General features: G+C 45.2%; 2 protein-coding genes and 1 long non-coding RNA gene across 3 annotated transcripts in view; 1 reads left to right on the forward strand and 2 right to left on the reverse strand.

Moving 5' to 3' along the window:
- SMKR1 (small lysine rich protein 1) lies at positions 1–12,773 on the reverse strand (the record flags this gene model as incomplete). The annotated part of the gene is made up of 2 exons (XM_074825928.1): positions 1–472; positions 12,456–12,773. Coding segments are annotated over 2 exons (522 nt in total), but the record flags the coding sequence as incomplete, so codon positions are not given.
- Positions 9,598–12,143, forward strand: LOC141924859 (uncharacterized). The gene is made up of 3 exons (XR_012623684.1): positions 9,598–9,710; positions 10,965–11,065; positions 11,931–12,143. It is a non-coding gene; the product is annotated as an uncharacterized LOC141924859 (long non-coding RNA).
- Positions 12,771–13,613, reverse strand: part of STRIP2 (striatin interacting protein 2) — a 23,117-nt gene continuing 22,274 nt past the window's right edge. Inside the window, exon 21 of the mRNA XM_074828133.1 lies at positions 12,771–13,086. Within this exon, the coding sequence (XP_074684234.1) occupies positions 12,836–13,086 (251 nt within the window). The 3' untranslated portion in view covers positions 12,771–12,835. The remainder of the gene's footprint in view (positions 13,087–13,613) is intronic.

Below are 13,613 nucleotides of genomic sequence, written 5' to 3' on the forward strand. Positions count from 1 at the left end.
TTCAGAGTGCTGAGGCGCAATGCTTTATTCCACACAGAACTGGAGGGTGAAGGGCCACAGCTGAAATGACAATGGCACAGTGTCACTTACATTTGTCACTCTATGCCTGAGCTTTAATAAGAGTGTCTTTGTATGGCCACAACGGCGATTATGGCAAAATATTTGAGCTAACCACTGGAGAGGTCAATACGAGTTTAATCCAAAAAAAAGTCTCTTCTTCACTGGGGAGCTTGGTTTTCACCGAGTCCTTTGCATTCCAGCCACCCAGTTACTTTCTTTTCTTCCTCTTCTTTTTGGGGGAGCCAGGCCAGGGAAAACCCCGGAACTCCAGGAAGGCAGGGGCATTGTGACAGATGTAGTAAGCATTGAGCATGGCAGCTGGGCTGAGGATATCCACTTCCTTCACCACCTTCTTTGCTTTCTTTTTGGAGCTTTTGCCTTTGCCACGCTTGGGTTTGCGACTTTTAGCTGCCTGCAGAGAGAAAATGACCACAAAAACACTCAGTTCTGTGTCTTTGTTGTCTCGCTTCTGAGCGAAGGATCCCAAGACATCCCGCAACAGCTGTTTCATCTTAGTCCTGACTCACAGTATTAGCTCAGAGCCCCCTACCACAGATTCCTGTACTTCATGGTGATTTTATACATGGACTCACAAGCATTAATATACTTTCACCAAATCCATATTTGCTCCGTAGGCTGTCAAAATCTTTAAAGTCATCCAACCGAGCTAATTAGTGTTCCTCTGTGCTTCTCTCTGGCTAAGAAAAGGTTTGTGCACAAAGAAAACCATATTCTTTTCAACAGATTTTTTTAATTAATGCATTATGATACAATCCTGAAGTAAACTAAACCTGTGTTGTGTGTTCATCCACTACTGTGTGCCTACTTGTGACTCTGGATCATAAACCAGAAAAGCAGGTCTCCTGTCTACAGCTGTGGCCTTTCCAAGGCTCTGTGATACAGCTGCTCTTCTACTACTAGTGGTAACACAAATCTCAGCAGCAGCTCTGCCATTCTGTATGTAGGAAGGAGGTGTTGCCAAGACTCACCCAAGCCCTAAAGCAGGCCGAAAAAATACTCCTGTTACCTCCAGCTCAGCCTGAGCATTCAGCCTCTCGCCTCTGAGAGGGATTTGCCAGTCTGATTCACTCCCTGGATTGTTTTCTCACTCATCCTGGCCGCTCCTCACAACAAGCCCAGAGTGCGTCTGCGTGAAAGACGCTGCCTCCAGGTATTGGGCAACAAAACCAGGGTCAGGGACCCAGAGGGATCTCTCATTGCTGCTGCATAGACAGGAAAATGGTGATGGCAATGCAGAGCCAGAAGGTGGGCAGTGTCCCAGGAACCTCAAGGACGGAGCGACAGCTAATTCCAGAGAAAAGGCTGAAGTATTTACACATCCTGACTGAAAGAGTTTGATCTCTGGTCCGATGCCAAGAGCACTTTCAGTACACACCACATCACTTTACGCATCTGCCCATCCATTTCTGTTATTTGCCTGGTTTTGCACATGGTAATTAAACGAATCCAAGCACTTCATTAGGAAGAATTAGCACAGATACAGCCAGAAAGGCCACATGTAACTATCCATTGGGCATAAACTAGGGGAAAGCAGTATACGTAGCATATTTTTCACGGTATCAGTTCTAAAGAGTCCCTTTACAGCTCAGTACAGTTAAGTGCAAGAGACAAACATCTGTGCTCTGAGGTATGAGAACAGAGTCAGGGGTACAATCTTCAGAATCAGCCAGGACTGCAGTGTGAAGGAATATGTACAGGTAAAGGGGAAAGAAAAAAAAAAATTTCTATATAAAAACACACAGAACCACTATCCACAGAAGGAAGAAAGACGGACAGAAAATACAGAGTGCAAGCTGCAGCTGACGGCAGATTGTTTCCTAAACCTTCAGCTGTGCAGAGTCCAAACCACTTGAACTTGGACTTATATTAGAGAAGGTGACAAGCCTTTTTTGCAGACCTTGATTGGATAGAATTTGTTGAATACTTCATGTGCTGGAATGTGCACACTTCAGAGTAGATGCTTATGCCAGATTTTTCAGCCAGTCACTTGAATCCCACTCGCTGTTTACACACTCCCAGCAGGGGCTCTGGCAGATTTTGTGAGCACAATTAGGTTCCTGGTCAGAACTTGGTCTGTAGCTGATTTTCCAAAATAAAAAAGGTGCTTACAGGTAAGGGGAAACTTAGTCTAAGTCTGCAGTGAGAACCAGGGAATGCCTTTTGTCTAGAGCAGCCTTGCTGCTCCTGCCATCCCTCGGCAGTGGTTACCTGACCTCAAGGCTTTAAACGTTCTCCGTCATCGTCAGCAATTGTCTTGTCCTCCGTTTCCCATCTCTCATAAAATGTGGTGTCGGTAAGCTGTAGTCTGCGGTCAGCTCACACATTTGAGCCCAACCTAGAGCAGGGGCTTCCAAACTGTGGGAAGCTCAGAAGCTACAGCACAGCACCACGAATTCTGTCAGAAGTAACACCTTGTGTGTGTACGTGCACATACGGCAGCCAACGCTTGGCACACCAGCTGGCAACCCCGGGATTTCTTATGGATTTGGTGTGACGTTGAACGGAGCACATTTCTTTTTCAGTGTGTAAAGGCAGGACTTGCACAGATCAAACTTCCCACCGTGATCTCTTGTGAGTTTTAAAACTACAGCCCAGCGTGACACCTGAACGCTCTACAAAAGTACTGGGAAATCCATATTTGTGCAGCATTTTCATCCCACAATAAGATTTGAGGCTTTAATAGGACATGTACAAAATTTTACAGCCTATAGCCAAGAACAACGAGAAAAGCTAAAAATCAGAAATGGGTACACACTTGCACACAAAGTGAATTTGGGCGGGTCAGCTTACGTCCTGCAGCCTCGGGAAGGAAACTTTTGGATATTAACACTATTTCCTTAAAAAACAGTATTAATACTCTTCAGAAGAATCAAACCTGTATTACCATGGCTTTTTACTGAGCAGTGGGACTCCACGTCAAGCCCTGAAGATGGACCCTGCAACACACAATCACACAGTGGGTTATGTACCGTGCAAAGCACTAGTATCCTTCCCCCCTAAACTTTATAGACTTAAAGGGGGAAAAGAAAAATATAGTTAAAGTTAGTCCTTTGCAAAAACAGGTGTGTCGTACCTAAAAGTGTTTCTTTGCAATCACCTATGATGTCACATACTAACTGCCAGATTCCAGGACTCTGAGCTTTTCAGCAAAGTCCTTGAGATTTACTAAACAACCAAGACTAGACGGGGAAAAAGGAGAAGCCTGAACCCAGCTCAGTGTGGGCGACCTGCAAAAGGCACCTGCTGAGCCCCACACTCACGGCAGCACTGCCAGGCAGCTCCAGGCCCACCTCACCCACCGACCCCATCCCTGCTTGCAGGACACCCCGCGTAGCACAGGCAGGACCTTACCTCCCGTCCCACAGCACCCACAGCCTTCTCTTCCCCTTTTGCGGGGGCAGAAGAAACGAAGATGAGCAGAGCCGCCCCCACACCCCCCGCGTGAAAAGCCAACGAGTTCTCCCACAGCCTCCCACCCCCCGCCGGGTGAGAGGCCACAGAGCCACAGCGCCCCAGAAATAAAATCACAAAGCTTAAGCGCAGCTCACCGGAGCCCCCGCGCTGCCTGAGGCGGGTCCCGCTCCTCGTCCTCCCCTCACGGTCGCCGCCACCAAGCGCGAACCCCCCCGCCCTTTACCTCCCGCGCCGCGTTGCCATGGCACCCACGCCCGTCAACCCAGCCCACGCATGCGCAGTGGGAGGCGGGAAAGCGAGGGAAGGGGCGGGGCAACCGCTGACGCACCGCCCCTCGCCCAATCCGGCGCCGGGGGGGGCGGTGCGAGCCCCGCGCTGCCTGCGACCCTTGCGGTTGCAACGGCCGCCTCAGGAAAAGGGCGGGAAAAGTTTTTCCGCGGCTGAGGGGAGCTCCCGCCCTCCGCGCTCGGAGGGAGCCGGGCGAGAGACAAAGCACAAAGGGGCCACCCCACCCACTGCCAAAAGTACCAGCGAAAAGTCATAGGGGGGAAAAAAGTACCGCAGCAACTTCCAGCTGAGAGGAGGAGGGAAGGGAGTTGTGCTTTTCAAAGGTTGTGGCGTTTGGTAGACTATTAAATGAATATCCGCGTTATTTGTGGGCGAAAAGTCTCGGCTTGGGAGATGTCATGCCTCGGCATCATGGCTGAGCTGAGGGAGGTGCAGCCCACGGCTTCATCCTCTGCTATTGCAGTGTGAAAATCGGGGGAGTTCTCTTTGTTTAACCAGCTGACCCAGCGTTCTTTACCACAGAAACATTTTAGAAACCAGCCGCTGCTTTTGCCTCCTTTGAGAGCCACAGTTTCGCACAGCAGGCACTGAAAGCTACACATAATACAGTTCGGGTGTTTTCAAGAAATATGCATAGAGGTGTCGGAAGGAGGAGCAGGCAGCTGAAGGGTTAATTTCAGTGCCTTGCACCTTTCTTAGACAGAAGTTTTTTCAGAGCTGCAGCACTAATGCTTGTAAATACCCTTTTTTTAAAACTTTGGAGAAAGAATGGGGTGGAGGTGTCTCTTCTGCATCCCCCAGCACCAGGCTTTCACTTGCAAAATGCTCAAAATCAAAAAGCACAAGTGAAAAATATCAGTAGGAGCTGAATCGCCTCATAGAAAAAATAGCTCATCATTATACTATTGCCAAACCCCAACACATCGATGAGTCTGCCTAGTCCATGGATTTATTTTTATCTCAAACATTAACCTCTCCAAATCTGCTCTCTGGTACGTAAGTCCATAGGATGCGCTGTATTGTATTTTAAAGCTCTTCTTCCAAATCTTGACAGGTAGGTGCTTGGAGGGTTTTTGTATTTAGTGAGATTTCCTGAGGAAATGGGGCTTGCCTCTCAGCCTGTCCGCAATAACTTCTGAGCCGTTTGGCAGATTCCAACCAATATTGATAACAGAATTAATTACAAGTTCAAATACATGAATTCCCTACGCATTTCATGAAAATCATCAGCTGCACAAGTGTGGGAGAGAGACGCTATTAACGTCTGTGCTGAGGAAATGTCAACCCCGCGCAGCCATCTCTGGGCTGTTTGGACAGAGCGGTATTTAAGGGCAGAGGGACATGAACCTGTAGGGAGACAGCTTAGTTTCAGGATGTTTAATTTCAACAAAAACAAGGATTGTCTTAATTTTGGGAACTGGAGGCCATAAAATAAGTTTCAAATATCAGAAAGGCTCATCATTTTAATACAATTGTAAGTACTGAAGACCAACATGTAATTTCCTTTTTAAAAAAACACTTCTGGGAATAGAGATGCCTTTACTTTTTAATTTGCTTATTGAACATAACAGCTGCCCAGCCTTTGTTTTCTCCCCTGGTATGAAGTTTGTACATATTATTGTCTGCTATGTACAGACATTTAAATAAATTGTCATTGGAAGGGACTGTGGGTAGAGGATTGTAAATCTGTTTTACAAAAATAACCAAGCATCTTTCCCACTCGTCCCCTCTTCCTGGCAGCTACAGAGATAGTTGGGTTTATTACAAACACAAATTTCCATCTCATGGAATTATAATGATTAACAAGCAGTCAGCTGTTGCTTTGGACGCTGTGAAGTGATGTGGTGGTTAGAAGGCATGTGGACTCTGTAAAGGAGCTTTTTTAATGCTGATAGAAGAGTGGACATATTTGGCTATGAATGTACAAGTATTGAAGGGGACAGAAAAATCTGTAGTGATGGAAATGTTTGCAGGGACAGTATTGCAGCATGAAAATAGAAGTGGACGTAGAAAATGAGCCAGACCGGTGACTGAGTAGAGTAAAACATGGTTTAATGAAGAATGATCAGAAGAACTCCCAGAAATGAGAACAAAAGAAGAGATGGGAACAACAAAGAAAACAACAAGAGCCTAATAAAACATGAAGAGAAGTAAAGGTATCAGTGAAAGAAAGAAGGTGGTTGGGAGGAAACTGTTGAAGGAAAACAATTATCACTAGGTATCAAAAGAAGGCTAAATGACAGGAATTGAGTGCAGCAGCGAAATGCACAAGGTGATGACTAGAGGAGGAGCTCAGGAAGAGAGAAAGCAAAGAGCAAAGGCACCCCTTGGCAAAATACAGGTCTAATGATTATCTCTTTTATCAAGAGGGGAAAGTTGAGCCAGGAGCGCAGGTTGGATGGAGAAATGAGACCAGGAAACTTTGGAAATAGTATCAGCTGGGGTCATCAGCCGACATCATGGCTGAGTGTGGGTGTCAGCGGAGAGCGAGATGCTGCTGAGGAGGATGTTTTGAAAAACAATTTTGAAACACAGAGTGGAAACCACCAGGCTTATTTGCCTTGAGCAGAAAGGGATTGAGTTAATGGAAAACACCATTTTATCTTTCCAAAGTAATGTGTTTGAGTGCCTGACCAGCCATTACTGCAAATACAGTGCAGGCCTCTTTCTCAACCCAGTGGAAAAAACTTCTCTGTTGTAATCTGGACGTGTTACATGTTTTCAAGCGATAAGATGTTCAGTGTAGAAAACATACATCTCAGATTCTTTTACTTACCAAGGATATTTTGTTTTCTCTAGAAAATACCAGCCTTTTGTCTCTCCTGACTGTTCTCTGTTGCTAGGAGTGGGATCCAGGAGAATGGGCTATTCAGAGGGAATTGCTTTCTGATCTGTGAGGAGTATCAAACTTCATCAAGCCTAATGAGCATGTTATCTCTCTTCTACTCAGACTAAATGAAGGAGCAGCTGAACTGCTTTGTATTTAGAGGTGAAGGAAAACGTGGGATACTGTTACCCTGTCTCTCAGGCCATTGTCAGGGCAATGTGGAGGATGAATTGTAGAGTAAAGAGGTTCCTTCCCATTTGAAAAGGTGCAGGGCCTTGATCTTCGGTTGTTGTAGGCATGTCTGCGGTTTGAGTCTTGTTTTCAGTGGCTAAGTTTACTAAAGCAACTCCTATTTTCCCTTTTCTCTCCCTTTCCTGTCTCTAAGAGGCCACAGGCAACTGAATCAGTTAGCTATTTGAGACTGAAATAGCCCTGCCAGAAGAACATTCACTGCTGAGGAAAATCTCAGAGGAATCCTGGTACCTGATCAGAAGGAGCCGAAAGACAATGAAAGAAGCAAAAGACCAGGAGAGAACAGGGAAAGGCTTGGTAGCATAGCTCAGAAAGAAGGTCTGCAGATTTTCTAAGTAAAGCTCTTTTGAATGAGTCTTGGGATGGATAATGAAAGAAATAATGAAAAAAAAATAGTATTTGATTTTTACTGTGTTCAGGAAAAAATGGTTTTGTCTAATTTTGGTTAACAAACCACATGGCATGAAAGAAGCAACCATAATTATACTCATTATCTTCTTTTAGCAAAAACAACTGGCAAGAGACCACATTATACTATTGAGGCTAAAAAGAAGTAACAATAGTGACAAGCGTGTCTGAAATATTAGATTGACGAGACAAAATTAGCCTGTGCAGTCAACTGTTGTATTTTGTAAAGATGCTTGGACCTGGCTACAAAACAAGCTACTGTTTACACATGCAAGGCTTTTGAAAAATAATTAAGGGAAGTTTCTGCAAACGAAGAGTGTAATAAACCTGGCCTCATAAAGTCACTGCTGTAGTTACAACTGGATAAATAAAGAGTGCTTTAACTCTGGCAGCTGTCAGGCCAGGACATCTCAGTATCATTATTTTTATGGAAATATTCACATATGAGAAAGGAGGGATATTGGATTATGGTCATTTTTGCAGAGAGACAAGAAAATGTATGTTCCCAGGCAGGGGACCACATCCAAACAGAGAATCGAATGGCTGCTGAGAAGTGTGTGTGTGGGAAAACACAGTCTCTTATGTTCCTTACTCCAACGAATTGATAATACCTTTTTTTTTAAAATGAGTTGTTCCATAAGATATGGAATTAATGAAACCCAGTGTCACACAGATTCGCGTTCTTTCCCTGCAGCGCTCTGCAGCAGCTCAGCCCTCTCCCCCTGGTCTTTTCCCAGCGCTAACCACAAGCCTTCCCCGTGTCCTGCGGAACAGAGTTCCTCTTTCCCCTGCCCCAGTGCACGGAGCAGCTGCAGACTCACCCCAGCACATCCACCACCATCACACGGGCACTAACTGGCCCACGGATTTCTGCCAGACCGAATGGATCCAGACTGAACTCCCCCCACCTCCACCTCAGCTGGGGAGTTAATAGGGTCACTCTCCCCCTGGCTGACAACTTTCACAGCCCCGAAAGGAACTTTGTACCAGCACTAGCATGGCCAGCAGGGACAGGGAAGGGATCTTACCCCTGTGCTGGGCACTGGTGAGGCCGCCCCTCGATGAGTGGGTTCAGTTTTGGGCCCCTCCCTCCAAAAAGGCCATTGAATGACTCGAGCGTGTCCAGAGAAGGGCAACGGAGCTGGTGCAGGGTCTGGAGCACAGGTGTGATGGGGAGCGGCTGAGGGAACTGGGGGGGTTTAGTGTGGAGAAGAGGAGGCTGAGGGGAGACCTCATGGCCCTCTACAGCTACCTGAAAGGAGGGTGCAGAGAGGGGGGATGAGTCTCTTGAGCCAAGGAACCAGCGGCAGGCCAAGAGGGAATGGCCTCAAGTTGCACCAGGGGAGGTTTGGACTGGATGTGAGGAAAAATTTCTTCCCCAAAAGGGTTGTGAAGCACTGGAACAGGCTGTCCAGGGAAGGGGTGGAGTCACCAACCCTGGAGGTATTTAAAAGACGTGTAGACGTGGCACTTGGGGACATGGGTTAGTGCTGGACTTGGCAGTGTAGGTTAATGGTTGGACTTAATGATCTTAAGGGTCTTTTCCAACCTAAACAATTCTATGATTCTATATCTTTGAGGCCTTTTATCCTTCCCTCAAATTTGCATGAAATTAGCTAACCAGTTCAAAAGTTGCTTATGGAGGACTGAGAAACTAATAGCATCGTTTCATATGCTTTATATCCCCAGAAAACAAGGCTAAAAATAGAAGAATCTGTACTGAGGTACTGAAGGAAGTGACTTACCGACAGCAAAACTTTCAGCAACCACCCGTAGGCTGAAAAAAAAAAAAAAAGCTCTGCATATACCAATTACAACAGAAACAGAACACTCGAGCATTCCTGGAATTGACACTCATGTTTGGGGTAAGATAACAGATGTTCCTTCAGCTGCGCAGAAACCATCCAGAGCTTTGTTCTGAAACTTTCTTGCTATACATCAAAATGATTGGTCCATAATTGCTGTCTCCTAGCTGTTTTGAGATTATTTTTTTTTTAAGAAGCAAATCCTCACCGTGAGGCAAAGAAGTTTTAAACTGCTACCTGCTTGCAGTTTGAGAAGCACGATGGGAGGATGGAGTCCTTTCTAGTGCTGCTTGAGAAGCAGCACCCGGGACTGTCCGAAGGACGGGTGAGGGAGTTTTCTAGAGGGGCCTGTTAATATACTGCTCAAACACCTCGAGGGAAAGTCTTTGGAGTATTTGTTTGAATCCCTCGCATCTGTTTGTAAGTGGAATAAGCTTATTAAAATAGAGGTTCCCTCTGTTGCTGCTAAAGTGGTGTTTCAGCCCCACAGCTGCTCCGCAGAGCGCTGTGCAGCCCGTAGCGAGACCGGCAGTTTTTATCAGCGTGAACTGAAACCCATGGTTTCCAGCTTTCCAGAAGAAACCCTCACTAAACGTGGCACATCTCAACAGAAGTACATACAGTCTTTGCGACAAGTATGTGACGAGACACAAATATTTAAGTTAAAAGCTGTACCTTTCTCTAGTTACTTTTTTACACAGAGGTTCAGGTTTTGTATAGGGGTATATCTTTAGGATGCATAAATTTTGGTGGTGGTGGTGGAAATAAACAGTAGTCAGAGACAACAGTTTATACCATCCTTTACCACACAGACATTCAGGTAAGACTTCGTATTTCTGTTCTCTACCTGAATAGAGTGAAGGCACTGAAAAGCCATGGAAACCTTACAGAAGCACAATTTAAGTATAAAATATAGAAAAATGTACATTGTGTATCTACTGGTTTGGGGTTTTTTTGACATAAACGTGGGAAAGAGACACTTGAGGGGTGACAAAAAAAAGTTTTGAGCTAAATACAAGGGCTTTTCTAAGTTTCTGATTCTTTAATAATTCGTTCATTCCCTTTTCCCCTTGAAGAAACACTTACCTTCATGACCCTCGTTTATTAAGACTAAAAGGATTTGGATACATTGACAATACTTCCTTTATATTCACACTTAATTGTTGGGAAAATAGATTGTTTTCTAAATCACTGTGAAACAGGGAATACCAGAGGAATCCTAAAGCAAGGGGTGTAATATGGTTAACCATAAAAAACCACTCCAGACTCTTTCAGTGTGGGGTCACCAAGTGAAGGAAGGAAAAAAAGAACCAACAGTGCTGGAGAGGTGTCCCTTGTGTCAGGATACGTGATACCACATGGAGGCACAGCTAAATTCCCAGGACCCTGACCTGAGGGGGAAATTGCACATTTGGTAGGAAAATATAAGAGAAAATATCACAGAGTAAATCCTGAACTTTCAGGCTAGTCCTGGGCCCTGGACCCTAGCAGATACTGAAACCAGTCATATTTATATGGCATTTCTACCACTGAAATGTTTAACAGACCCTTCAGATGTCTGCCATCTTCAGCTGGGGTCTGCAAATTCCTTTGTATTTATTTAATCTTGAGTTTATTTACTACCAGTAGGCTCTAGGGAACATAGGGTGCCATATTTTAGAAAGGGAGCTACAGTACAGATGCTGAAACGACTAATCCGGAGCTACAGAGCTCTCCCCATTCTGGGATCCCTAAAGACAGCACCGTGCTTCCATTACAGCTTGTATGGCTGTTTTTCATGCCTTTCTGCTTGGAGAGGCTTTATTTATTTTTAAATAACTTTTTACTTTTTAACAAGCACAAACACTGTGAAGACATCTACAGCCCATAATTCTGTTTTTCTTTTTTAGCGTTCTCTAGCTACATCAGAACATCCAAAGCATGTCAGACAGAAGGCCTGTCCTCAGCAGAGAGAGAGTGGATACAGGCAGGCGTGAGAGCTGAGTTTATGGTTGGTTTGTGGGGGATGCTTTTGTCTTTTAAAAACAAAAAAAGCAGCAAAGGAAACATTAAAATTAAGGCGCAGGAAGAAAAAAGCTTAAGTAAATGTATGTGCTTTAAAAGTTGCTCTGATTTATTTTGAACAAAACCATATTTAAAAAGGTGAGCGGGTTTACTAATGCTATTTCTATGAAAAACGCCTTTTACCAACCCCACTGAGGAAACTCTCAGTTTAATTCCACAGCAGTAAGCACAAATCCTGTCATAACAAATACTTTTGGTTTTATCACTTGTGTGCTTGCTATATCGATAACAGTACAGCCTAAGTGCTTGCCTGCACTACATTAACACATGCTTCTTTGAGGAAAGCCCAATTCCTGGTTTCAAGGCTGGGGGGAGGTTAGATCTAGGATTCCCTGTGCTGGACTCATAACATTTTGTAGAGAAAGATAAGAGCTTGCAGGCTCTGTCATAATCCTGAAGCCCAGCCTGCCTTTTCAGTGTGGCCCTCGGGTAGCGCCATCGGCAAAGGAGAAGGGACCATCACCCTGCACAGGCCCAAGGGCTGCGGTTCATTCAGCGGGTCAGCCCACGAGGCTTTCCAGCCTGCCTGCAGCTACCACCCTCATCCAACACAGCTTTACCCAAGCGTAGCGTTTGCACAGACCTTATAGAAAGTTTACAGCTCAATATGCTATTCCTTCTGAAAGTTACGGACCGCAGTGTCTGTGCTTTTCCTCATATGATGGCAACAAAGTGTTAACCAAAGCACTTTTCCTCCCTGCTTTAAGACCTGGCACAAACATTCCCCCAGATAACCAAAAATCTGTGTAAAAAATTAGGTTATTTAATATGGCATTTACTGTCTCCTCCAGGGTTAGAAGGGCTAAAGAGCAATGAAGAAAGCTAATGTTGCAGCAATTATCCTTCAAAAGCAACCAAGTGGAGAGAAATGTGGCAATCAACCTCCTCTACAGCTATAAACCCTGCACAGCTTACCAATCATTTTAATATAAATGGTAAGAGAAGGGAGCGGTGGAGGAAGGGGAGCGGTGGAAAAGGTGATGGATTACTATCCCCGGTGAACGAGGCAAAAATTGTCAGTTGTGGAAGCAAACCTCTGGAAATCGGGTTGTACAGTCCCAGCGGCAGCAATGCCAGCCCAGGGACAAGAGGTAATGTCATCTCCTTTGGCCAAGTCAACCTGTCACCTCTGATGGAGACTGTCACGGACAGTGCCATGTTATTTCTTATTTTCAGCATGTTCATGGCAGTAGGGTGTTTGAAGCACATTATCAGACTGCCATAAGTGAATAAATGAAAACAAATCAGGCACAGCGTGGGGCATTCGGGAGAGATGAAAACTTTTCACAGTTGAGATACTCTTACAACAAACTTACATGCGTGAAGCAAGCTAAGAGACAGACCCGGGCTCTGAGCTCTCGTGCATCGGTGTCAATCTGCAGTAGGGACCAGCTAAGCTCACTCTTGACGCTGCCACTAGCATGACACTGGAACCTGGTCGTGGCCTCTGCGCAGGTCCCTTGATACTGTACAGTCTCCAAGAAGTCACAGGAAAGGGATGACCTCCAAAAAAGATGGCAGTTGTGTACTCGGGGATGGCTGGGTAGACACAAAGAGCCTTGGTCTCTTTGCAAAGACTCATTTTTTTCCAGCTGTGCTTGAGAACACCCAGGTCCAAAATAATCCTCCTTTCTTCAGGCTGTAGCACCTTGAGTCCTTGTTGAGGTGGGACCGGGGGTAGGTGAAGGTGTCGCTCTCACTGGTAGTGCAGCAGCTCCTCCCAGCGAATGGGCTGGGAAAACACCTCCCGCTCCAGCCAGAGTTCGTAGGAGCAGTGGAAGTCCTCGGGGAGCTCCAGCCGCTGTCCCAGCACGCTCTGCAGGCAGTTGTCCACTGGCGCAAACTCCGACTCCTGAGGTTTGTCGTATCTCCGGCTGTTGAAGGCTTCGATGTTGGCTCTCAGGGTGCATTCCTCAGCCTGGAAATCCCATGGTCTGGCATCGATATCTACGTTGAAGAAGAAACAAGACCAAAGTATTGTGGAAAAAAATAATTCTGATCAGATTTGAGCAAAAGAAACAAGGTTTTACAGCAACCACATGCCTGAATTGACCAGAGTATTAGCCAGTCATTCCTAATTATTATTCCTAATCAATTTCCATTATGTATGCATTTTAATTTAAGGTATTTAAATGCAATGTGTTAAAATCACTTGTACGTTAAGCAGAGGCAGAAAACTTCCGTTATTTCTGCTCTTCAGTGTGCTTTAAGGACTCTCTAGAATTACCAAGCTCCTGACTTTTTCAGAAAGGCCCCACCGCTTTCACTGAAAATCTCCGCAGCTGTGTGAAGCAGAGATCAAGGTTAAATGCATATAGCTAAAACCTGGCAAGCCTCTTATGAACTACTGAAAACAAAGTTTTTCTAAAATTTGGACAAATTTAACGATAGATGATGTTGAAAATCTAATAACTGGCTGTAAGAACCATGATATTTTAAACATGTACTATTATGTAAACATGCAACACGAAAAA

This window comes from Strix aluco, chromosome 5 (assembly GCF_031877795.1).
Source record: "Strix aluco isolate bStrAlu1 chromosome 5, bStrAlu1.hap1, whole genome shotgun sequence".
NCBI classification, from domain to species: domain Eukaryota; kingdom Metazoa; phylum Chordata; class Aves; order Strigiformes; family Strigidae; genus Strix; species Strix aluco.